The 26,386-nt window shown below is 42.1% G+C and overlaps 1 protein-coding gene across 1 annotated transcript in view; it reads left to right on the plus strand.

Annotated features, from left to right (window-relative positions):
- The window catches only part of gria1a (glutamate receptor, ionotropic, AMPA 1a), a gene marked incomplete at its 3' end in the record, with an annotated part of 57,674 nt that overhangs the window by 22,648 nt on the left and 8,640 nt on the right, over positions 1–26,386 (plus strand). The window contains exons 10-12 of the mRNA XM_083980906.1: positions 13,374–13,572; positions 14,488–14,735; positions 18,059–18,173. Coding sequence (XP_083837032.1) covers positions 13,374–13,572; positions 14,488–14,735; positions 18,059–18,173 — 562 coding nt within the window. The remainder of the gene's footprint in view (positions 1–13,373; positions 13,573–14,487; positions 14,736–18,058; positions 18,174–26,386) is intronic.

Raw genomic sequence — 26,386 nt, forward strand, 5'->3', positions numbered from 1 at the left:
TAATTGTGACAGTACAACTAACAACATGAAATAAAAGAATCATCAGGTAAATGGCAGAATAAAAATGAGCTCCAATAATTATTATGGACATACTAATTATTAAAATAAAATATTGGTTTATTCATAAAGCTCTTATTTAATATTTAATTTAAACGTAATATTGAACACTTTGTGGCTACAGTGCGCACAGTGATTGGTAATTTATTGTCTTATTGTTGCAGAAATGAAAAATGCAAGGGCATTTAATGTGTGAAGTTGCTGGGATTTCTGAGCAGGTTCTTAAAAACCACTCATCATTGTGCCTTTACCACTAATATGTGAAAACAGAATGTTCTAGGTGCAGTCATCTCTGAGGTAGGCAGCCTGCAGCACTTCACGCTTTATGCTTCTCCATTTAATAAGAGACAAAAGGCCAAGGAACAACACTGACGATCTACTCTGTCCTGGATTAATCAGTGGGCGTGTTTAATATCCCCATCTGCGTGTATCAGTGCATGTGTGTGTGTGTGTGTTTCTATTAAAAGCAAGCACTTACTGCCATTTTCTCTATCTACTGCATAACAGTGTTTGATAGTGGTCTAAAGCTATATGGTATGCATGCCACTGTGTGTGTGTGTGTGTGTGTGTGTGTGTGTGTGTGTGTGTGTGTGTGTGTGTGTGTGTGTGTGTGTGTGTGTGTGTGTGTGTGTGTGTGTGTGTGCTTGTGTACGTGCTAGTATATCGTGTATACATGCTTGTAGGTGTGGTGGAAATTTACTGACATTAGTACATTCCACAACATAGGCATGCATTCATACATTGATGCAAAGCATTAATGTGTACAGTACTTATGTGTGTGCGCGTGCGTCTCCTGTCCCCTGCTATTTATTCTTTGTGAGACCTTGTTTACTGTGCTCTTTCTAAATGTCAGCACTGTCAGTCAGGCCCTCCCATAAGCCCCAGTCCGTGCTGTTGTACCCTCCCTGTGTTTATCTCTGCAGACAGGTGGACTCTGAGAGTGATGACCACCATCCGTCCGTCCGTCCATCCATCCATCCATCCATCCATCCATCCATCCATCCATCCATCCATCCTTTACAGATTTCTACTGCAGTGGTTGTGTTTGCTCAAGAAATTATCACGTGTGACAGTTCCCTCTCATGTCATGGTTTCAGTGATGCTTCCTCATCATGTGCCTAACACACAAACACATACACAGGAGGCTTAAGCGCAATAATGTTAAAAGCAATATCCTTTGTTAGAATCTGAATGGATACATAAATGGATGTATTATTACTGTGAGGTAGCCGCAGGACAAAATGTGGTGTTTTGTTGTAGATTTGAATGTGTCTCAGCTCTTTGCTTCTAAACATCATGGTGGGCGAGCTGCCTTTATATTGTTGTTGTTATAGCACCAACAAAATACAGCGAAGGGGATTAAGTTTAGGAAGCCGACAGCAGTCTGTTGAAAGCTAAAGAGGGTAGAATTAAGAATTTATTTTAAAAAATGAATATCAAACATGAACTTGACCTGACTTGGCTCTCATCGTCCATATGAAGCTTGCTAGGTGGGAGCTCTTGGTATGGAAGACAACTTGAGTAAAAGGCCATCAGTTCATGATGTTCCTCCAGTGAGTGTGTTTTGAGATGTTTGTGTCTGTGTCTGATGTCTGTGTGTGTACCAAGGTGTGTGTCTGAACTGCAGGGCCCCGTGGAGTTGTCTCCTCTCCTCAGTGCCTGTGTTGCTCCTGTTACATGATTGTAGACTGAAATAAATCAGCTCTGTCACTCACACCTGGCCTGCCACAGCAGCAATTTCTCAGTCTGGCGGTCAGAATCATTCAATAATGGATTGTGTATGTGGTGTATTATAGGTTCAGTATTTCTCAAACTGAGTTTTTTGTCATGCAACAGAAACACAGCAGCCTCAATATACATAGATCTACTCAAGAAAATGAGCAGTTCCTTTCTCCTAAGACTTCCACCCAGACACAGCAATAAGTGTGAAAAACAAAGACACTGGGCCCTAGTTTGCTGGCGCAGCGCAGGTGGCGCAAGGTAGCGCAGCCGGTCTAATGCAAGTTTCGACCAGCGCAGCCGAGCGCAAAGTCAGATTGGAAGATTGGCAGATCGCGCTGCGCTGAGATAGGCGTGGCCGCGCAGCAGGGGGAGGCGTCACAGATTCAGCTTGGTGCAGTGGAAGTTTCGTCCGAAAATGTCCCGCCGAAGTTGCGCTGAAAGCTCGCCACCTCCAACCAGGTCTAGTCTCAGCGCAGCGCGGAGCGCAGCAGGTGCAGTGGAAGTTTGGCTGACTGACCTGCAGTGCACACACGTCACCAAGACCTCACAGGCAGATCTCCACAGTTCCAGACACATTTCAATGCAATAAATATCCACAATAACCACTATTTAATGCAACTAACGGAATCAACACGTGAATTTATATCTATATAGATTGTCCCGTCACATCTGACGTCAGATCAAAGCAGAGATCAAAGGCTGTCGGTGCGTAAAGGAAACTCCACCTGAATTAACACAGCAGGGACGAACTGGCACTGAAAAGCAGCTGTGGATGTCCCAAGCAGGACTGAGGGTGGATGACTGCATGTCGCTGCCGTGTTGAGATACCACTCTGCCCTTGTGATGATCGCTGTATTTATTTATTTACTTATTCATTCATAAGCACGTGCGACCGCATCACGCAGCCGTAATGAAAAACAAAACACAAATCATCATCTCTCTTAGTCCACCACCACTGCCTCGGTATCAGATAGTCAGTATATAGCCTACTACAGTATATTCAGCATCTCTATCACAGAGAAAAAAAGAGAAAAAAAGAGACGGACAGAGAGAGAGAGAGAGGAGGACAGAGAGAGAGAGAGAGAGAGAGAGAGAGAGAGGGAGAGAGAGAGAGAGAGCGCGTCCTTGCTGATTTCATCCACATGGTGTGTGTTTATGTTGTGATTAGTGTAGCCTACACCTCTGATCTTATACACAGGGTTTTAATAAATGTGAGTTTCTTTATTAGTTTATTAGTTGTTGTTTCTTAGATTGCGTAGGGGTTCTCAGTGTATCAGATCAATCCTGGTTAAGTATATTAGTAAACTCATTATTGGTCACTCTGAGCTCGGACCTCCGGGGAAACAGCTGTTTCCTCCGGGGAGAGGTTCGGCCTCTGGCGTCGCTGTTTCCTCCGTCCATGTCAAAGTATAAAATGACAAACTTGCAGCGCGCATCACCCGCCGCGCAGTTAAAGGTGAGGAGAGGAGCTCCTTTGATTGGTGAAGATCTGACTCGGCTGTGTCAAACCCACTCCACGCCTTTCTCTCCTCCTCCTGTCTCCCTTCCGCCCTCTCTCCTCCCTCTTTGCCGTTTGCGCCGGTGGGAGGGACGAGGGGAGGGATTGCGCTGGCGTAAGTCTGACTGCGCGGCCCACGAATCTTGCGAAATGGACCTGGGCCACACCCCGTTGGCGTGGCGAAGCTGCGCTGACGTTAGACTTCACCTGGTCGACGAAACTAGGGCCCTGTGTGAAAGTGGATCTTCATGTGCTTGGCAATTAACTATATTTCATATAATTTTACATACTATATTAATCCTGAATATTTCCCAAAGATGCATACTTTATCATCTTGGTCAAAGTTACAATATTGGCTTGTGGTAATATTATTCAGTGGCTCATTTAAAAACTGTGAAATATTTTTAATGTCAGAGTGTCCTTGAACACAACCCAGCACAGAGAGCTTTCAAAATGGTCCCCACATGCAGCTCTATTATGGCTGGGTGATAATGGAATTTGGACAAATAAAGACAACAAAATGTTCACTGTGGGAAATAATTAATCTCAGTGAAGTTTTTAGCTCTTTACAATTTGATGTTCGCTACTCGGAGGGAATGGAAACCACTGGCTGCTTGCTGTCAGGTCTGAGACAGGGACTTGTGAAAGTCAAATGCACAAGATGACATGTAGTTAATGGGCTGAAGAGTGCAAAATCCTGCATGTCGTCCTGAAAGACTGAACTTGGCACTGCAATTGCTGCCACTGTTTTAATTGGGGTTGTCATGCAATTAAAACAAAATATATAATTAATTACACGTTGTGTGATTAATTAGTCGCATGTATCAGTGTTTGCCATGAGAAGCAAGTTGAAAAGTAACCAAATAATGAACTTAAAATGTAAACATGGTGCTGTTCCATCAGTGCATCTGTCCCTGTAGTTTTTTCTTTTGCTTTGTGCTGCTGCTTTTTCAGTGGTTGAGCCAATATCTCAGCCACATAAACTGCAAAAGCCTTCCAACACAAGATTTGTCGCTTGAATCGTCCTCATTGGAAACTTTTCATTGGAAAAAAATCATAACATGATGATTGCTTTTTTGATATCACAAATGAAAAGTGATGATGATGTGATGGGCTTTGTATGATATGTTGCTTCTGAAAAGAAATGCAGCTCCTCTGATTTGGACATTGCACTTTGATAATATATTGATTACTGTAGTTGTGCAGCCTTGATCATTTCTTTTTAGAAGTTAATGAGTAGTTTGTTCCTTTGTTACTAAAGGACTGAGCAAAACCTTGAGAACTAATGGACTGGATACAGGTGGATCCCTCACAGAGTTGTCCACATCCCATATAATATGGTATCACAGGACATCAGAGAGCTTTAGAATTTGTTTTTCCACTCTTTCCATAATTAATGATCAAAATCAACTCATTATTTTGTCATTCATTCCTAATTTAACTGCATTATATTTTTTGTGGTTTCCCCTTCTTGTCACTGTGTACTGTACATAATATTTGTGTGTTATTGAAGTCCTCACCTTGTTGCACAGTTAATTTATTTCTTCCTTCTACCCATATTTTACTTAGCTCTATACATATACATACTATATATATCACTGGAAACTGCTCTTCTCCATGCAGCCCAACGCTGCATCACAATGTTGATGAAGTCATAAATGTAATGTTGTTGGTATGCTGTATGCTGTAGATGCAAGTGGCTGTTTGGTTGCTAATCAAGCCCGCTGGGACGAACTAAGTGGATCCTTGTGATCAAGGAATTATTAACCTTGCACAGGGTTCAATTAGGTATAAGACTTCGTTATTCTTGTTTTTATCTAAACAACGAGAAATTAGATCGTGTTACACGCCACTGGGTTACGTAATTGTGTAGTTAGTAAGTTTCTGTCAAAGCAGTTGGGGAAGACTTGGTAGGAAAGAATGATTTATTCATAAGAGACGGTTCAGTCTAGTTCACGGCATCATTTATGTTTTATTTATCCGGGAATTGCATGAAGGCGACTTTTGATCATACATGCATGCACGTTCACTAACAGAAACAGAAAGGCACTTGCACAAATAAACACACACATACACACTCTCCCCTCAGGATTTCACTGGGGCATCACACTTTGTACACAGACAAAGCAACCATCCCCTCAGAGGCTTATTCTGTCAAATCTGCATCTAAAACACAGTCACACAGAGGCACACATGATTCCAGCAGCGGCGAGGGGCTTTTGCTGTAATCAAGCTGTGACAGTATATGAATGTCTTTCATGCCGCCATGAATTATACACCAGATCGTGAGCCACATGGGAAATCTACCTGGACCAAGAGGAAACACTGCCGTTAGTTTGACTGGAGAGATAGCCTCTTTGTGTCTGCCAGCCTGTAAGTTGAAAGGAGACCAAATGAGAGCTTTCCCTCGGTAATGGCAATCCTATCCTACTATAGGGATGGTTGCCCTTATAGAGAGAAACACTGAGAGAGAGAGAGAGAGGAAGAGGAGGTGGAGAGAGATGACTAAAGTCTCTCTCAGCTCAGCTGTACTGTTTGGAGTGCAGAGTGTGCTGCCATGGCAACCGTAAAGAGACAGATTTTTCTTTCAGAGCAGCGCAGCTTCTCATGAAGTGACCCCGGTCTCTGTGAGACTGCACTTGAGACTGCACACGGATGTCATGTCAGTCTTATAATGCAGCTGCATTAAATGTGCCGTAAGTCCGGCGGCTATGTGTGTGTGCTTATTGATTTTCAGTGTGAACAGTTGTGATGTTTGGATTCCTGTTTTCTTGCCTGAGTGACTAAGAGGCTGCGCGTATGTGTGTGGGCGTGAAGCGAGCATTCTCACAGCTCGCCAGCACAGACTTATCTCAGGTTACATGAGGGTAAGAGACAGCATCCATGATATCATTCGGCCAGCGTGTGCACACAGATCGGACGATTGCTGTCGTATCTCAAACACATCGATTCCTGAATAGCTGGGAGCTTCATTATTTTCTGTTTATGCTCCAACCTTTCCATCGTTCTCTGCAAAACAGCCACTTAACCCAGCTGCTTCTTAACGAAACGAAACAACATGCAATAAACAATCACATACTGTAGCATTTTGGATTGTAACGCTTTTGTCTGATTTTCCATAGCGTACTTGAATGAGTGTAATTACCAGCTTTTGGTGTGGTCGCTGCAGGCTGGTAACAGCATTATCATAATATTCTCTTTTCAACTCAATGGCATGGTAATATTGACCTTTAGATGGAGAGAGGGGGGTGAGGGAGGCGGTGGTGCTTTAATAAATAATTTTCTGCTCTTTGCTTAAAGCTTACATTGCAGTTTGGCCTTGAAGGATGAAAGTGAAAAACATGCAATCTAACAATCGTGAGGGCAACAAAACAAAAGCACAAGCACTTCAAATCAGAAGTAAAGCCGCCACTTTGGAACAATACTGGCCACAACATATTCTCATCCCTCGGAGCCTCATTTAGCAATGTCGAGACAATGAAGTGGTGGAAAGCTACAAAACACACTGTCAGTGTCAGATAAGTGCGTTTTGACAAACTGTCTGTTGTTTTCTGTGGCCTGGCGTGCACTAAAAGCATTGTGTGTTGCACATCCAACCAATTTGGCGTGTCTGCTGAGCTCAGTTTTGGAGCCACAGAGGAGGACCAAAATTGCCCTTTTGCGTGTGCTTTCAAGAACCACAGTGACCTATATGGAGGCAAGAGTTACATAAAAAACTAATCACATTTATAAATACTTTATTCTAGTTAATTACCCTGATGTGCCTGCATTATTATGCATGTGTTTAACAGGCTGTTTTTCACTGAGGAGGCTATAGGGAATCGAGGGGCTTAATGAAACTTTTATCAATTCATAATATTTACAAGCAGCTAAGGCAACACTAATTAACAAAAGCCCTGTGATATATGTAAGTCAGCAAATACAGACACTTTGTACACACAAAAACAACCACAGGTAACTAATGGAGTAGAGCTTTACGTGGTTGTCATCGTATGTAAGTAGAAGGCTTTTATTTTGGAGAAATACCCAATGGGACTTGATCTCTTTATTCACTCCTCCTCGTGTTTACACGGCTAAACCTATCTTTATGTCACTTTCTCTCCTCTGTGGTCTTGTGATGACAAGTGGATGCTGCCTGATGTGGTGTTGATATAAATAATTTCCTAGTGTGAGGTTTTTTTTTTCCTAACTCTGTCATAATTTTCACCTCCAGCGAGCCGCGGTTGCTAAGGACATTTCTTGCAATTCACCGCAGCAGTGGCCAATTACTCAGTACATACTCATTCACACTTGAGACTGACGTATATGTGTATTTGTGTATATACCTCTGCTGTCGCTGGGGTTTTTTCCTGCCTCTTGTGTTTCATGTTTTTTTTTACCCCTTGCCAGATTCACTTTTCCAGCCTCTGTCACTCTCACTTTGTCTTCTCGATAGATTGGCACGGAATCAATCTTGTCCAAGCAGATCTATCAGGAGTGGTTGCGCCAAGTCATTAAAACATACATCCATCCTGCTGATTTTCAAGAAGCAAAAAATAGCAGTGTAGCAGAAAACTCCTTTTCCATCCCTGATTTGTCTTAGAATCACACCATAATTAGAGACCATTTTCTTTCTCATTTAAACCTCTGTAATTCCTAATCCATTGTAATGTGGCCATTACTGGCTCATTTTTTACACTTGCTAAAGTCATTAGTCATTGCTAATTACCATATCGAATAGAGGAGGCCAGCCAGGGGAATTCTAATGAGAGTTTAGTGCTACAGCTGAATCTCGGGGAACTGTGGGTGGAGATCATATAACAAAGGATAAAGATCTGGATCTGACAGACAGGCGATGCACAATTAATTTGGTTCACCATCATTACAAAGCACACACCTGGAAAAGTGTTGGTCCCTGACTCCTGTTATGTAAAATAAAGTTTATTATTATTATTATTATTATGTGTGACTACACAAGTATGCACTACTGACAATGATATGTTGTATAGGTTATAGATCAATACAGTCACATTCTGTGTCAGGGGAGGATTTGCAAGTTGGAAAAACACCTGGATTCTTTAAAGCTGCTGTAATTAATATATGCAGAACCTCTCCTATGAAAGCACTTCCTCACCATTGTCAGTCATGCAGATAATTATCACCTGACTGCAACATTTCACTCAGCTCTCCGTGGTGTTTCAGAGTCTTTTAGCTCATTGTTTGCAGGTCAGTCTCGCTCACCCACCTCTGTTTCCAAATGCAACAGCAGCTGTTTGCTTTCATAGCTCTCATAGAGATGACTCACAACAGGATACACCCCACACAGTGAGACATGTTGCTCATGCTGCACAGGGTGGCCTCTGGCCTCGGTGCATGCAGGCCAGCGGCGAGAAACAGAGACCAACAAAGATTTAGAGACTTGCTGTTGAATGTAGTGGAGCTTTTAGCAGCCAGAGAGACAGATATCTCCCTCAGGGATTAGTGGAGACCAGACCTTAAAGGAGAGTGAACAGTGGACACATACACAGTTGGCTCTGTGGCTTCGTGCGCTGGATGTGTAACTAAGCAACTGTTTGCTAACACTCTTGCCTTATCAGCTTTAGGTGATGCAGAGGTTCAAGCTTTTAGGGTGGGATTATACTCGTGACTCGTCTATCAAAACTGTATCATATGACGTGCTGCTCAGCCACTGTGGAAATCCAAAGTGTTTGTAGTTGTTGTTCCAAATGGCCACACTGGGCTGTGCACTAAAAAAAAAACTACAGTAGCTGTGTAGGGAGTGGCTATGATGTGATGTTGTTGTAACATAGTGAACATTTGAGTTCAAAATCAACGCCAAATCATTGATTAAAAAAAAAAAGAAATTACAGAAACTGGCCTGAAACACCAAATCCAGTGTTGGAAAGATGTGGGGAGAGGGGATTTCCAAAACTGTGAGACCAGCTGCCAAGCTCCTCTGAGGTGTTAAGAGTCTTATGATGTTTTCAGAATATTTTGACCATCTTTCTCTTTTCAAACATAATTTGGGACTCTTTCATTCTACATAAGTATTTAGTTGTGTCTATCTTACCAGGAGGATCCTTTTATGAGCACCTACTTTAGGTTAGACAGAATTTGAGTTGATTTTCCAAATTTCAAAAGATTTGATTATTTATTATGTTTGCAAATGTATTGATGGTGTTTTTCATAAGGTGTGTTATATGCAATGCACCTCTAACAGTTACTGTAGGAGTGGATCTGAGTGTGCAGTTTTTCAGAAACTGTTATACTATAGTCACTTTCTGTTGTTCATGGGCTGATGCAGTTGGTCGGCTTATAGCCACTCCTATTACGATGGCTTTTTATTAATAAAAAACGTATAGCACCAAATAATTGCAAATAAACTGTTGGACAGTGCAGATTTTTTTTAAAGTTTATTTGTGTGAAATATTGTTGACTGCTAACATAAGTTTACTTAATTTAACTTGATTTGAATGGCATCAGATTTTGTCCTGGATGAAATTAAAGATAGTACTCAAACCCTCTATCCATCCACTGGCTATACATCTTATCTCATCAATCCCAACAGACACTCAAAGATTACTCTATATTAATATTATCAAAACCTTTATTTCAACCCAGAGCCCGACTGAACATTTGTAATCTGATTTAGGCGTCTCAACAAGTCTTTCTTCGATGTAGCTGCTGCTTCTTAGATGATTTCAGCAGCCCGATCATTTCAGCATTAATGATATGCACATGCAGTTGTACTATATTCCTGTACACATCGGTGCTGTCGAGCTGGTGCTTGCTCTGCCTCCCTTACGTTCCATTTCATAGTAACGCAATAAAAGAGGCAGAGTGAATAATTGATTAATCATTGCCTTAACAAGACTATGAAATTACAGTGCTACTTGGACGATTTCCCTTACTGTAATAAGACAGCTTAGTTAATGTTTTACCACAGCACCAAGGTTGGCTGCTGCGCAATAATGTATGAGGAGCGGAAAGGAGGCTCAAAGGAAGTGAGTTCAAAAGGAAACAAACAGAGACAAACAGGTCTGTGTTTGCCAGTCGCTCTTCTCAACTGGGGAGGAAGACTGCTGCAGAAGAACCAACACACACACGCCCACACACATAGACACACACACACACACGTCCCCTTTATTCCTCCTCATCCCAGTCACACAGCAAATGGTGACCCGGTTGTTACACACAGACACACACACACAGACTTTCTTTGTCCTAAAGAAAGAAGTGTAGGCATGTTTGTATATGTGTGCGTGTTAGCGTGCGTGCGTGCATACTTGAATGCATCGGTGTCAGTGCCAAGGTGTAGGCCATTGTTGTCTTGGCTGGAAAAACAAACCCCTGTCAGCCCTCAAGCACATGAAGAGACAGGCTGAGAGCGCAGCGGAGATGCGGGGTGGATGGAGGGGAAAGTAAAAAGAAAGGGGAGGGAGAGGAGAGAGAGAGAGAAAGAAAGAAAGAATGAAAGAAAAAAGGGCGACTGAAGGAGAAGGATTAGACAGCTGTTTACTGCCATCTCTGGAGGCCAGCAGCAGTCAAAGCTAAGAAGTTTGTCAGCCTCTGGTGGTACTATCCAGTTTACTTTTCATCTCTGCCATTTCCCCCCTCTCTCTCTCTCTCTCTCTCTCTCTCTCTCTCTCTCTCTCTCTCTCTCTCTCTGTCGTATCGCTGTTTCAGCCTCACAGAACACACTTTCCCTCATTTCCCGCAGTCTTAGGTTGGCTCTCTGTTTTCTCTTTCTCACTCAAATGGCGAGTAATTGGACGCAACTCAAACAACAATGTAGTGCGCAGAATTTTGTAATCTTTATTGTGAAAGAACCAAAGAAACCTGCAGACTGTAGATTTAGACTCCCCCTGTATTAACGTTTCTGTCCTCAAAATCTCTCCAGGTAAAATTCATATTTCATCTGCTCCTGCAGACAAGAGGCATTATGGGCTGATATCTGATCTGTCATCCAGGATGAATAATTGTCTCTTCTTATGTTGTTGTGGGTGACGGCCCCTCGTCTCCTCGTCTGTCTGAGAAGTTGATTCTTTGTTTTGACAGAAAGTTAATTGGCCACTGTTTTGATAATCAAATAATGATTTCAGTCCCGGATGGAGCAGCTAAAACATGTTGACAATTTGCTATTGTTCTTTGTCCTACATATACAGTATATACTGGCTGTGGTGGGCAAAATAAATCTGTTTGAGTGTGTCACCGTGAAGGACCTTAACCTGTCTCTTATGGTTAATGTTTTAGCTTCTTTTGATTTCCTTTTGTGTGTGAGTGATAAAATGTTCTTGAAAATATTCTGTAACAGGTTAGATATCACAGAGCAAATATCAGACATAGCATTTTTTTGTCTGCACCTTGTACTGAACGTTATAGAAAAGTGTTCTTATTACAACATGAAGGACGACATATGTCACATGTTATACAGTGAGATATGTAGAAAGTGACTTGTTGCTCTACATTTGTTGCCCCACAAATACTGTATTTCACAAACATTTCTGTGACCTCGTCGTTGATATGGGTCCACAAGAACAACTGGCCCTGTTCAATAACTGTGTGGATGTGTGAAGTTAGCATGTGAATGGATGCCTGTAGTTTCAGATAGAAGCAGTGGAAACTGTCTAAGAGGGACTAAAGGAAGGAAAGACAAGGAGTAACCAGACCAGCAGAGTGCCGATAGGGGAAGTAAGGGGAAGCCAACCAAAAAGGAATAATAAATCTGAATTTATGCTGGGAGGTGTGCTTTTTGGGTAATGCCATAAATATGTGTAAGACCAGTGCTGTTTGCCTCTCAGTCCAAGGACTGAAAGGTGTTTATAAAGTGATTTTGTTTAGCTACTGGTTAACATGTTCACGCCTGACGCAGGAAATTCAACATATTGTTGATGAGCAGTTTTGCTGCAGTAATAAATATTCACAGATGTGTTTGAAAAGACATGTTGCATCTCTTACTTCACAGTCAAAAGCTTAACCTTACCCACACCCGTTTGAACAGTGATCAGTGAACGAGTCGAAAAACAAACACACACACACACACACACACACACACACACACACACACACACACACACACACACACACACACACACACACACACTCGTACACACACCCTGCAGACAGCTCTGCATTCTCCCGCCTGATTTTCAAAGGCTCTGCATCCATTCTGTGTTTTCTCTCCACACGCTCCCCGGCTGCTCTTTCATCATCCACCCGTCATCTGAAAAGCATCTTAAATTATTATGTTTTAGCTTCTCCTTTTTTTTTTTTTTTTTACCCCCCCACTCCTTTTTTTACCCCACCCCCCTCCCCCCATACTTAATCTTCCCTTCATGTTCATGCTCCATTTGGCTTGACGCCACAAAGGTGAATCATGAAAGCCTTTTTTGTTTCAGATTTGTGTCATTTTCATTGCGTAAGCCCCCGCCACTCTGTGCCTCCGCGCTTGTCGGGGACCTGATACGTAACGCAACATGATTTCTGCTGTTGCTGTTCTAACTGGCTTCTCTCGAGGTGAGGAGACATGCACAGGAGAAAGACAGGGATTTGACTCAGGGGATTTTGCTCCAAAATCATCCTGTTTCTTTTTCTGTTTCTTTTCTTTTTTTTTCTTTTTTTCTTTTTTTTGGAAAGTGCAATTAGAGCAGTGAGAAGTGTTCTTCTCTGTTTATTAATCCCCAACAATTAATGCGTGTGGTTGCATGAAACATATTGGCAACTTTCTTAAAGTGAGATTAATTTGGCAGGCAGGAAGCTGAGTGGGCCTTTGTTGAACTGGTTATCTTTCCTTAGCACATTGGACTAAGCTCTCCAAGCCTGGTGGAATGAAGAGTGTGTGAGTGCAGAGGGAGCGTGATGCAATGTAGGTCATTTGGATGGAGTGAATATCACAAGGTTTTTGATTGATTTCCTTGATTGTTGCGAAAAAATTTGGCCTGGATGAAAAAGACTAATACTATTTATTTTCCAAGTCAGCGCATTAATATGTAATTTATTCCGTTTGATATGATGAAAAACACAACATTGGGAAATATTTGAACATGATCTTGTAATACAGCGTCTTTAATGTGTCTTATTTTTGAACCAACCACACATCCTGTCCTCCTGTTTTTAGCTCGCTGTCTGGCCGTATTGTTGGAGGCGTGTGGTGGTTCTTCACCCTCATCATCATCTCCTCCTATACTGCCAACTTGGCTGCCTTCCTGACGGTGGAGAGGATGGTGTCTCCTATAGAAAGCGCTGAGGATTTGGCCAAGCAGACGGAAATCGCCTATGGAACGTTGGATGCAGGTTCCACCAAAGAGTTCTTCAGGGTGAGGAAACAATTGTTCAAGTGTGGGACAAATACACAACATTTCTGGAGACTGCTTCACATTAAAAGCCATCCTGTATTTTGCCAGTTCGGCACTTAAATCAGAAGCAAAGTACTTTTATTTGAGTACTTCACAATTTGTATGTATTATTTTTGGATCTGTACTGTATAATACTTGAGAACGTATGACTTTTGCTACATAAAAGAAAAATATATTGAAAGAAATATTGTATCTTGACCCCACTACATTGCTATGCAGTAGGCTACTCATTATTTCTGAAGCAGAGATTTTAGTCAGTGAATGAATTTTCTTTTACTTTGAAGATATGATAGATCATACACTGTGCGTGGTATAAAACACACACACACACACACACACACACACTCCTACACTGTCATCCATGTTTGAACAGCTCAGGCTGAACCTGTCAGTGTCTGGATTTTTCACCCAAGACCATGTCCATATCTCAAGTCCATATTTAAACATTTAGATATAAAGATTTCTTTTGATTTAAATGTTTACTGTGTTTACCACAACAAAACCTAAAAAAAAAAAGAAATATGAGAATGACTGTTAATTCAGTTGTGTTTTTATGGTTATGTCTGCAGACTCCTGTTCTACAAGCTTTTTATTCAACAGGTTCTACAAAGTCAGTTTGTTCAGTAGGTTGTTTCCCAGTCATTAGACTCGGAATGTGAACAAGAAAAGATAAAAAAAAAAGTCCTTTTGAATACAGATATTTTTTAAATCAATTAAAAATTATTCTGGACAACACTGATTTGTTGTGGAATAAATTTTAAGGCGGAAGATGTACACTTTGTCTCAAGTTGTAGAGCTGTCTACTTTATCCAGCAGGAGCATTAGTACTGTAGGTGTTATACATGATGTCTCTTTCTCTGTTTCTCATTTCCACAGAGGTCTAAGATCGCTGTGTTTGAGAAGATGTGGTCCTACATGAAGGCAGCTGACCCGTCCGTGTTTGTCAAGACCACAGATGAGGGTGTGATGAGAGTCAGGAAGTCCAAGGGGAAGTATGCCTACCTGCTGGAGTCCACTATGAATGAGTACATAGAGCAGAGGAAACCCTGCGACACCATGAAGGTGGGAGGGAACCTGGACTCTAAAGGTTATGGCATCGCCACGCCCAAGGGCTCCCCCCTCAGGTAAACATCTGCCACTTCGGAGTGGCCCGGTAAAAGCTTTCAAGGGCTTTTACTGGAGCTCATGCAAGAGCGTCATATTTCACCTTTTCATTTGTCCATTGAGCTCAGTTCTTGCAGCGTGTGCTCGTGCATGCACACATGCATGACCTTAGATTGGTTGGTTTCATCCATTTTGATTTAATTTTTTTATTAATTTTTTTTTATGTCATAGAAATATAAGTCATCAGTATTAACATTTTGTTCTTCATACTTTCATTACTTACTTAATTCTGATCACATGTAGAAGGCATGCTCGTTTTACATATTTTACTTTTACAAAACTGCATCAAACTTGTTCAAAGTTTTCACATATGCAACATTTACAACTTCATCATGCCAGTCTTCATTTTTATTTGTGTCTGCATATGTATGTATGCAGCTGTTCTGACTTGTGAGCTCTAGCCGAAGTGGAAAGTAGGATTACGAAATATATCCCGCACTTGTTTTCCTGCAGCCCCCTAATTACATTCTTTTTCATGAGTGTTTGGTTTTCTCGCGGTGCGCTTTGAGCTCAAGCATCCCCTCAAACACACACACAGAAAATGTAAATGCACCTCTCTCTCTCTCACAAACCAGCAGGGCTCTTGAAGCTGGATCACAGCTACAAGCAGCACATCCCATATGGCTACTTTCCCACTTACGCCAGGGCTCACACCTTGAATGTAAAGTCAGCAGAGTTGAATTTATATTTGCCATATTCGATGTGATAATTGATGTAATGAATGTTAATTCATACTTGATGCACTTCTGCCATCGATGTCCAAGAGCAGCAGCTGTCTTTTCACATTACATTACAGTAACATATTAACCAACTTCCCATTCAAATTTCTCCTGCAAATACAGAGAGAGAGTACAGGAGCTGGTGGCATCTGAAGCTTTTAATCTATTGCTAATAGGCCCCATTCATTTTAATGAAAGGAGCCATATGGGGGAGATTTCATTCAAACTCTCTGAGGATTCATTCGGCTTCCACCTTGGTAGACAGCCAAAGGTCAGAACACGCTGACAAGCCTTACTCAGTGGCTTCTTATAAAATTCAGACAAATTGGATTTCATACTGCCAGTAAGTGCTGTATTAGTAGTAAGACAAGTGGTGAATTGAATCTGCTTCCAAGTCTTGTCGTCAGGTCTAAACCTTGGGCGGAGCAATAGGATGCAGTGTTGAACAGCCGAGGATGGCCCCCTTTATCTCCACTCTCTTTGTGTTAATTATTAGCCAAGCAATGTGCATTATTCTCAGGTTGCCACTCCTGTCCATTCACAGATGTCTGATACTGAGTCTCATTAACAGATTAGAAATGTTCAGAATTGGACGTTTTGTACGAACTGTTGGAAAACAGGAATGATTCAGATGTTGTTCGGGGAGAAGTTGAGGGACTAAACTGCTCACCTGGAATCAGACATGTGTGAATGTCCTGTCAATTCAAAGAGTTCAGTTCAGTTACACTTGCAATGCATTGTTAATACATTAATTTGTATTTCTGAATTTTCAACTTTCCTCAACAGGATGCACATATCTCATTCTCTAGATACTGAGTCACATACCTAAACTCAGAGTATCTGTTCAATCAGAAACCTGGAACTTACTGGGATAATGATAAACTTTACTTCACTAATGTGAAAAACTCAATAGATTACATTAGTTTTTGGTTGCATTAACTAGCTACAAACAGTAACATCAACAGTTGCAGTTTCACTGTTGCCACATTAAAATGCTGTTATTGTGCTTCACAAGTGCATTTACTCAGTTACTGTACTGAAGTTCGAGGGATGTGTACTTAACTATAGTATTTTCACGCTAAGTCATTTAAAAAAAGCTGCACTTTTTACTCAACTTATCTGACACATGCAGTGACTAGTTACTTTTCAGATAAGATTTTATCACACAGATTTAATAGCAGCAGATGATTCCATCAGCAAAAAAAAACACCTGCATCTCAACCATCTATAACAACAAAGACAATAGCCTATGTGTAATCTGGACCATCACTAATGGCCAAAATTGATCTCACAAAACATTTCATTTATTTACTGTATGTACGTATGTTGTTGCAGTGCAGGTCTAATTGAACATAGCTCTTTGAAAACAAGGATAATCAAATGACTCTTCAAATTACAGGGCTGTCATCAAAGAATACTTCCTGATAAGTTTGGTTAATGTTGTGTAAATATACTGTGTTTCCTGCTCCATTTCTTTCATACAGTGTCCAGCCCACCACCATTCCTGCCTGACTGTTTACCCCATCCCACCTAACATACAGTCGCCTTCCTGACATCTGCTCACCTTGATCCAACTGACCAAACTAACCTAATGACCTGCAGGTCTCCAGATCATTCATGTCCACACACTTTGACTTCTTTCTTTCTGTCTGAGTCCACTGGGCTAAGAAAGAATTCAGAGGTTTTACCAGCTCTGTGTTCCCTACAGCTGTGTTGTGAACTCAAGGTTGGGGATAAAGACTCTTCTGCGTCCGCTGAAGAGAAAGGTAGAATAAAACCGAGCTAAACTGTTGCTGCTGCACAGACAGAGTGGCACTGATTCGAGAGAGAAGACAATCTGCCAGAGACTGTGATCTCTACTTCTTTTATCCAAATTATACTGTCAGATTCTGCCTTTCTGTGATTTGCGGATGGAGAGAGTCTTTGTTCTTGGCCAGTCAGCTCTAGGAAATACACACACACACTCACCAGAGAGAGCGAGCAACCTTTGAGGAGATGCTTTGGATGAGATCACATGGTCTCAGGACTCCACCTATAGTTGGTCCAACAGTTTCCTTTCAGCCTGTTAAAGACAGAAAAGTTTTTTATCAAAGTGAACCTGACAGTTAAGACATTCAAAGCCCCAGCCTGTAGCCGCTGATAGTTATAAATGAATCAACACAAGCTTCTATCCACCAGGATGCAGTTATGGGCTGAATATTGATAGGTTAGTTACCATAGCAATCTGTATGCTGGAGCCACTGAAAGGAAATTACCATCTGTAGACAGTCCTCTGTTTCCAAGTCATCTCCATTTATAGTGTCTGCTCTGCCTCGCTCTGAGGCCCCTGCTTGGTAAAACCTGACTTTACTACAGTATGGGTGCTCAGCACTGTAGCCCCAACTAACATATATTGAACATGTGCATCTAAAGCCAGTACTCCTGCTTCATATCAGTAGTCATCAGCAGGAGGGTCTCAAATAGAAAGTCAATGTTGCCATAATCACCACCACCATGCGACCAATCTTCTTATATCTGTCCCATAGAGTGTCTCCTAATGGCTATCATTTCATATTATTTTCAAGAAACCCAGTAAACCTGGCAGTGTTAAAACTGAACGAGCAGGGCCTCTTGGACAAATTGAAAAACAAGTGGTGGTACGACAAGGGAGAGTGCGGCAGCGGGGGCGGGGACTCCAAGGTCAGAGCCAGTTTGAAAAACCCTACGGGTAACCCACCACCACTGGGAGTGGAGGGGGAGTTGTGGGGAAGTGGGTAACCGGCAGGCCCTCACTGCATTTCCACTCAGGCAACATTTGATCTCTCTGTGGTGTGGGGACGAGTGATGGGACAGTGCCAAAGGGAGGGATTATGTTATGTAGCTCACGGGGACTGAATCTGTAAACCACAGAGGGGGGGGCAATTTGATATCATCTCCGTTGCTTAAACAAAATGAAAACCGATCAATGTGTAATAATTAAACCAGCTGGGTCCCTCATGCTCAATGGCACTTTTAAGCCACATGCATCCATTTTAGTGGATGTGGATTATTTTCATGTTTAGTTATCAAATGTGGCCATTAAGATATTTTCTTTTGACTAAAGATACAATTGAGACATTTGTGTTGCATTAATGAGGGTAAGCAGTGTGCCGGTTACCCAAAGTGATATAGTAATACACATCTACTGCCTTAGGGAGCAAGCCAACAAAGCTAGATGGAGTATTAATGCATATCACTTTGCCACTAATGATTTTTATGCTTTATATATGTGTATGTGTGTGCGCGTGTGTGTGTTGAGTGTGATAAGTGATAAGTTGTTTTTTTTGTTTTTTGACCGATAAGCCAGCTCAAGCATTAACGTGTGTATGTATTTGCTGCTGTGTGTTTCTGAATTAATAACATAAAATAACATGGTATAATATGTTATTTATGTTATTTCCTTATGGTTGGAAGAATCCCAGTAAACCTAGCGGTGTTGAAACTCAATGAGCAAGCCGTCTTAGACAAACTGAAAAACAAATGGTGGTACGATAAAGGGGAGTGTGGCAGCAAGGACTCCGGAAGAAAGGTCAGTCTCCAACCCAAACCTGTCACCTCACAGCACCTTCCAGCACAACCCTGCCCTGATCCTAGACCAGCCCCACGTCCAGCCCCCAGCCTCTATTACACTGAGCAATCCTGCCCATGTGGCTCTGGCAGTGTCACCATATTGGCCTGAACATAAGATAAACCTGCATTTTGGATACTGACTTTTGTTAAGATGAGAAACACTAAATGCAGCAGAACAGGCGGTTCAACATTATACTGTGACATTACATTTAAATAGAGGATCGGTACATTATTAAAAACAAAGTAATCAACTTAAACAGTTACATTCTCAAAGTAAGTGATGCATTGGCGAAAAACAGTGCAGTCCAGGATACAAAATAATGAAAAATATGAAAACAAAATAATTGATTGAACACTTTTGGCTTCATAAAGAAACATTTTGAATTCCAATAATGGAATCAATACAAACCTCCACTTGCTATTGTCACTTCTACTGTTACTATTAGCATTACTATTACTATCACTATCAATATCACTGCTCTGTCAGTAATATTATATTTTATAGCTATACAGCTACTACAACTACCACAATGTGTAATGCTGCTGCTTTTAAAACTTTAAATGAAAACAGATGAAGCACAATTTTCCTCCGACATTTTTAACTCTTACTGGTCTACCCATAAATACTTGTAACACATTTCTGCTGTAGCATTAACATGGAAATCCATGGAGGAAATGTTTTGGGTAGATCAGCGCTAGCAAGTATTAGTGTGTAGTATGCTTAGCAACACTAACACAAGCTTAACACAGCTCTTTTTTTTAAATTAGCAGTTCTTTGGCGACCCACAATTTTGTAAGTGCATCTTCCTAAACAAAGCATTGTCTTATATTCAGGCCAGTATTCTGGTGGCGCTCTTGTGTCTGTTCCTTCCCACTGATGAGCTTGTGTTGTCAGAGATTTAATGTTCATTACCAGCGTGTAAATAAATATTGTGTGGTGGATTAGTTATGATTGTTATTTATACTGTTATACACAAAGGGACTACAGTTACCATATAGGTGAGATAAATCCTCTTAAAATAGATTGTCCAACCCCTCTCCTAAACACACACAGACACATACACACAGATCAAGTCCTTTGATAACCTTGAGTTTGTGCTAGATTAAATATAAATTACTCTGAAAGCAATTTGCTGAAATAGATCTTCTTCCCAAGGAGGAAAAAAAAGAAATAAGAAAAAGAAGCAGAACATGATGGAGACAGATGATGACATTAAGCTATTGGAGTTTACTGAACTGTAGCATCCCCGGCTAAATGATGGTCGAACTCTCAAACTGATGGTTCACAATGTTTTATTCCTTGGACCGTATTCAATGTAAACACACCGTAAGAGCTATGAAAAGAAGAAAACAAAATACAGTTACCTTTACTCTTACTTGAAATTACCTTTAACTGCCTTTATCACAAACAATCATGTAAGTTGACTCTCTTTTTATCTAATAAACTTATTGTAGACTCACAGGTTTTACTCCATGAATTTAAATATATATATTTTAACTGCTACGATTGATGTTACAGTCATGAGGGAAAATTCACATTTTAACTGAAAGACAACCTCCCATAGAGTGCAATATAAAACAATATTTGACATGAAACTAGCATTTTTAACCGTTCGTTTTTAACCCAATAAACAGTTTTTAAACCTTAGCAGACCTCATATAAAACAGACAAAATAAGTCCTGTTGCATTACCAAAACAACCTACGAGTTAGCTTATAGCTTCATCTCACTTCAATACAGACCGACACGGCAGCTCGCCGATGCTAATAGTAGCTACCGCTAACCACAATACGCTTTATGCATGAAAATATCCACGGCAACCAAACTCGAGCCGGACATAAATACAGCATGAAATGGTAACAAAACAAACCTTGTGCCCCTTATTAGCCAGGTGCTAGGGCGTTCCATGTGGGTTAGACACACTTTGCTTGCTTTTAGCATTGAAGACACTCTTTTCCTACTGCCGGTAAACTCCGAAGCACCGGATGTGTACGAGGTCTCAGCGAGACGCTTTCAAAATAAGAGCACTGAATATCCGTCTGCCTAATGTATAAAAAATAAAAGCCTGGCTTTAAAGAATGTTACTAAGTAAACATAAAAACACATTTATGAAAATACTATGCTCATATTAAAGGTCATTTACACTCCCACCAAATCATTACTGGTTTTTCATCCCCTTATTAGATGTAAAGCATGAATGATTTCTAAACCATGTGACCTTTAACCTTTAGTGCTTGAGTCAAAAATGTCCATAAACTCTTCATACTGTAAAGGATAGGTTGTGGAGTGAAGGGGGTGATTAAACAGTCTCTAGGAGCAGGATCAGCTTCTGCACTGGACGTTCAACGATGGATGGCTTGCCAGAACGCTGTCCCTCCTTTCCCATCTTCTGATCTCCAACACGAATCTTCACTCTCCTCACTAGTCCATCTTTATCAGTCACTGTCTCTACAACTTTAGCCAATTTCCATTCGTTGCGAGGTTGATCTTCTGTCTTTTCCATCACAATGTCACCGACTTTGAGGTTTCTCCTTGGGGTATGCCAGCGTTGTCTGGTAGCAATGTTGTACACATACTCTCTTCTCCACCGGCCCCAGAACTGCTCTGCAAGGTACTGAACACGGCGCCACCTCTTCCGAGCATACATGTCCTCTCTGATGAATCTGCCAGGAGGTGGTAAGGCTGCAGTGGGTTTCATGGTGAGCAGGTGATTGGGCGTTAGCGGCTCTGGACTATCTGGATCATTTAAGTTGTCAACGGTGAGTGGACGACTGTTCACAATAGCTGCTGCCTCATAAAAGAATGTCCGTAGAGAGGCATCGTCCAGCCTGCCTGATGAGGGTGAAAGAGTTAAACGAAGAACATTCCTCACCGTTCGGATCTGTCTCTCCCATACGCCTCCAGCATGGCTTGCATGCGGAGCGTTCATGCTGAAGTCACACTGTTTCTCAGCCAAAAACGTAGTCAGACGATCAGCATCCAATTGCTTGAGAGCTTCATTCAGTTCATTTTTAGCTCCAACGAAGTTCGTTCCTTGGTCACATTTTATGTCACGTACTGCTCCTCTTATTGCAATGAAACAACGAAGTCCATTTATGAAAGCATCTGTCGACATGTCGTCTAACATTTCAATGTGGATAGCTCGACAGCAAAGGCAGGTGAAAAGCAGTCCGTATCTCTTTTGTACTTTGCGTCCTTGTTTGGTGAAGAACGGACCGAAACAGTCCATTCCACAATAGGTGAAAGGTGGTGATGGATCCACACGCTCAGACGGCAAATCTGCCATTCGCTGCTCCTCTGTGAATCTTCTGAGTTTTCGACATGTAACACATTGACGCAGATGCGTTGCCACAGCTCTGTTGATTCCTGGAATCCAGAATCCATTTGATCTGATCTCATTAATAGTCAAGCCTTTTCCTTGATGTTGGACTTTCTCGTGACAGTGAGCAATTATTGCCTTGGTGATGGGATGACTCTTTGGTATGATCACTGGATGCTTCAGTGAGGTAGGGAGTGATGCATTTTTCAGTCTTCCTCCCACCTTGAGGAGTCCATCCTGATCAAGAAAAGCATCCATCTGAAACAGTTTACTCTGAGAGGGAAGTTGAGTTACCTTACTGAGCAACTTTAACTCTTCTGGATATGCGTGTCTCTGTAAGTCTCTTATGATGATGCAGCGTGCGTCTTCTCGTTCTTGGACGGTGCTGTGGTCTGTTGACTTATCATGTCTGACACGACGAATGAGACGAGCGACAGCCTGAGTTGCTTTTGACCACGAAGAAAACTTTGACAGGCGGTCTGAGAGACTCAGCTGTTCCCGTGTCTGTGTGTTTAGAGTCTGAATCCTCTTGACTTCAGGATCTCCAATCTGTATTTCTGCGCTAACATCTGTAGCTGGAGGTATCTCTTTCTCCCATAGAAACTGAGGTCCTTTGAACCAGCTTGATGTGAGAATCTCACTTACGCTTGATCCCCTAGATGCAATGTCTGCGGGGTTATCAGTGGTTGAAACATATCTCCATTGTTGAGGAGAAGAGCTGAGATGTATTTTCTGTATCCGATTTGACACGAAAGTGTGAAAACGACGTGCCTCATTGTTAATGTATCCCAAGACGACTTTTGAATCAGTCCAGAAATACTCAACGACATCTGTTAAACCAAGCTCCTCCTTTAAGGTGTTGCTTGCTGTGGCTGACACAACAGCGGCTGCCAGTTCTAGCCGAGGGATTGTCGTGACCTTGATTGGAGCTACTCTGGACTTTGCCGTAACAAGAGCACAATGAACACTTCCATCTTCATTCACTTGTCTCAAATATGTACACTGTCCATAACCACATGTACTTGCGTCGGAGAAATGGTGTAGCTCCTTTCTCACCACTCGTCCGAAACCAGGAGGCACATAGCAGCGTGGTATGGTGATTTTGTCCAAATTTGCAAGATCATTTTTCCAGCGTTCCCACACTGGTTGCAGTTCACTGGGAAGGGGATCATCCCAGCCTGTTCCGTGCCTGCACATTTCCTGAAGCACCCTTTTTCCCGTGAGCAGGAAAGGGGCAACAAACCCCAGCGGGTCAAAAAGGGATGCGACCGTAGACAAGATACCACGTCGTGTTGCTGGCTGGTCCTTCAGGCAAACACGAAATCTGAAGGTGTCTGATTCAATGTGCCAGTGGATTCCCAAGGCTCTCTCTAACGTCACATCCTTGAAGACCAGATCCAGAGACTTCACTTCAGCAGCACGCTCAGATGGGGGGATACTCTCCAGCACAGATTTGTTATTACACATAAACTTGTGCAGTCTCAATCCACCCGCAGCACAGAGCTGCCGTGCTTCCTGTGCAAGCTGAATAGCATCATTCACATTTTCTATACTAGTGACACCGTCGTCAACATAAAAGTCTTTCATGATGAACTTTGAGCCGAGGGGAAACTCACTTTCATTGTCCGTTGCAAGCTGCTTCAGTCCGTAGTTAGCGCATCCTGGCGATGACGCAGCACCGAAGAGATGCACTTTCATTCTGAACTCCTGCGGCTCTGCATTAAAGTTGCCGTCTTTCCACCATAGGAAACGTAGATAGTCTCTGTCAGCTTCATACACGTAGAACTGATGAAACATTTTTTCAATGTCGCACATCAATGCGACATGGTGCTGTCTGAATCTGAGAAGCACGCCGTTCAGATTGTTCAGCAGATCTGGGCCTGACAGGAGATGATCATTGAGGCTCGTTCCCCTGTACTTAGCCGAGCAATCAAAAACCACACGGAGTTTGTCAGGTTTTTTCGAGTGATACACTCCGTGGTGAGGAATGTACCACTTCTCTCCTTCCTTCCCTTGATCCTGAACTTCCTCTGCCTCACCCTTTTCAATGATTTCATTCATAAACTTCACATAATGTTCTTTGTACTTGTCATCCTTCGCCAGCTTTCTTTTAAGGTGACTGAGCCGTACCATCGCCAGTTGTTTGTTGTCAGGGAGATAGGGTCTCTCTTTAAAGGGGAGTGGCATCTCGTAATGTCCATGAATGTTCCTCTTGATCCCTTCCTTTAACACATCCAGGAAGCGGATGTCATCCTGAGACACAGTCTTTCCGTCCTTATTGGCATCTTTAAAGTCAGACTCGAGAACCCTGAGTGCCTCAGCTGGGGTCACTGGAGGAAGCTCTCTGACTGAAACTCTGTGACACATGTTGGTGATACTTGGTGAGTTGTGGTGAGGTGAACAGCCTACGATACTCCACCCCAAATCCGTCTGAACTGCATATGGTTCGCTATCTCCTCCAAGGATTACCTGCCGTGGTGCCAGTGCCCTTGAGCAATTGTAGCCGATCAGCAGACCGACTTCACATTCCAGCTGTGGTGGGATTTCATCTGCTATTTTGATGAGATGATTCCAGTTCCGTGCCGTGTCACAGGTAGGAATGTGTGTTCGATTCACTGGTATACAGTCCTTGGTGTAAGCAGGGGGGAGATCAATGTGGATAGCAGAGCAGTAACCTCTCACTCTCAAACCTGACACTCTTTGACTATGCATTAATGCATCCTTTCCTGTCATGGTTGTTAGTTTCAGTCTTACAGGATGAGTTTCAGTCTGTAAACTATTGCTGACTTCTTGGTCAATGAAGACTGTATCGCTTTGGGTATCAAGCAGCGCATAAACAAGTCTTTCCGTACCTGGATTGCTGACAGAAGAAACCCACACTGGCACTATCATTGAAGTGTTGGTAGATGGCTCCTTAGTTGCCACACTGAGAGCCAATGTGGTTGCTGTTTCCTCTGTGTTACTTTGATTTGAGACCGACGTGGGCTTGGCCTTGGTGTAGGTGTCATCATGGAGAAGCGTAGGATGTCTTGCTTTACATTTGTCGCATGAATGTCTATTGCGGCAGTCCTTGGCGTTATGGCCCGTCCTCAAGCAGCCATAGCAAAGCTTCTTTTCTTTCACATATTTCCGTCGTTCCTCCAGAGCTTTCCCTTTAAACTCAGGACAGCGATGAAGTTGATGTTTACTGTCTTGACAAAACACACATGGTGGCTTTAAACCTGTTCTTAACTGTCCTTGTGTATCATTCTCTGTAACTGTCTGTGTGTGATAAACACTGGATTTACATTTCTTTTCTTTCAGATGACGTGATGACTTAGCCTCTGATGAGTGGAGAGCGTGGAATGAAGTAATAGGATTACATGCAATTTCTGCCTCCGTTACAATGAAGAAGACAAACTCCTGGAAGCTGGGAAACTCCTGGTCAACTCTCATGACTTGAGTGACCTTGCGGTTCCACTGTGATGCTGCCCAATCAGGTAGCTTTTGGACCAATTTCTGGTTTTCTTCACAATCGTTCAAAATGTCCAGACCTTTAACATAAGGCATGGCTTCCAGACATGAGTGTAAGAAATCAGCGAATGCTCTAAGTCCCTCAGCATCTCTTGGATGGACCTTTGGCCAGTTTGTTAGTTTTTCCCTGAATGCTTTTTGTATAACAAACGGCTGACCATACCTGTGGTTGAGACGGTTCCATCCATCTTTGTAGGCTTCATCATCATTTCTATAAAATATGCCATCAAGTGTCTTTCGAGCTGGACCTCCTACATATTTTTTCAAATAATGTAATTTGTCAGCTGAAGCAATGTTCTTTTTGTCTATGAGGGATGTGAAGGAAGCCTTCCACTCAATGAACTGGATAGGGTCACCAGTAAATACAGACGGTTCTGGCATTGGGAGCCTGTTCAGAGCTATGCTATCTTGGACTGCCTGAGCCAGATAACTTACATCTGTCCTTGCAGGTGATGCTGTCACTGTGATATCA

The sequence above is a fragment of the Trachurus trachurus genome, assembly GCF_905171665.1.
Source record: "Trachurus trachurus genome assembly, chromosome: 10".
NCBI lineage: Eukaryota > Metazoa > Chordata > Actinopteri > Carangiformes > Carangidae > Trachurus > Trachurus trachurus.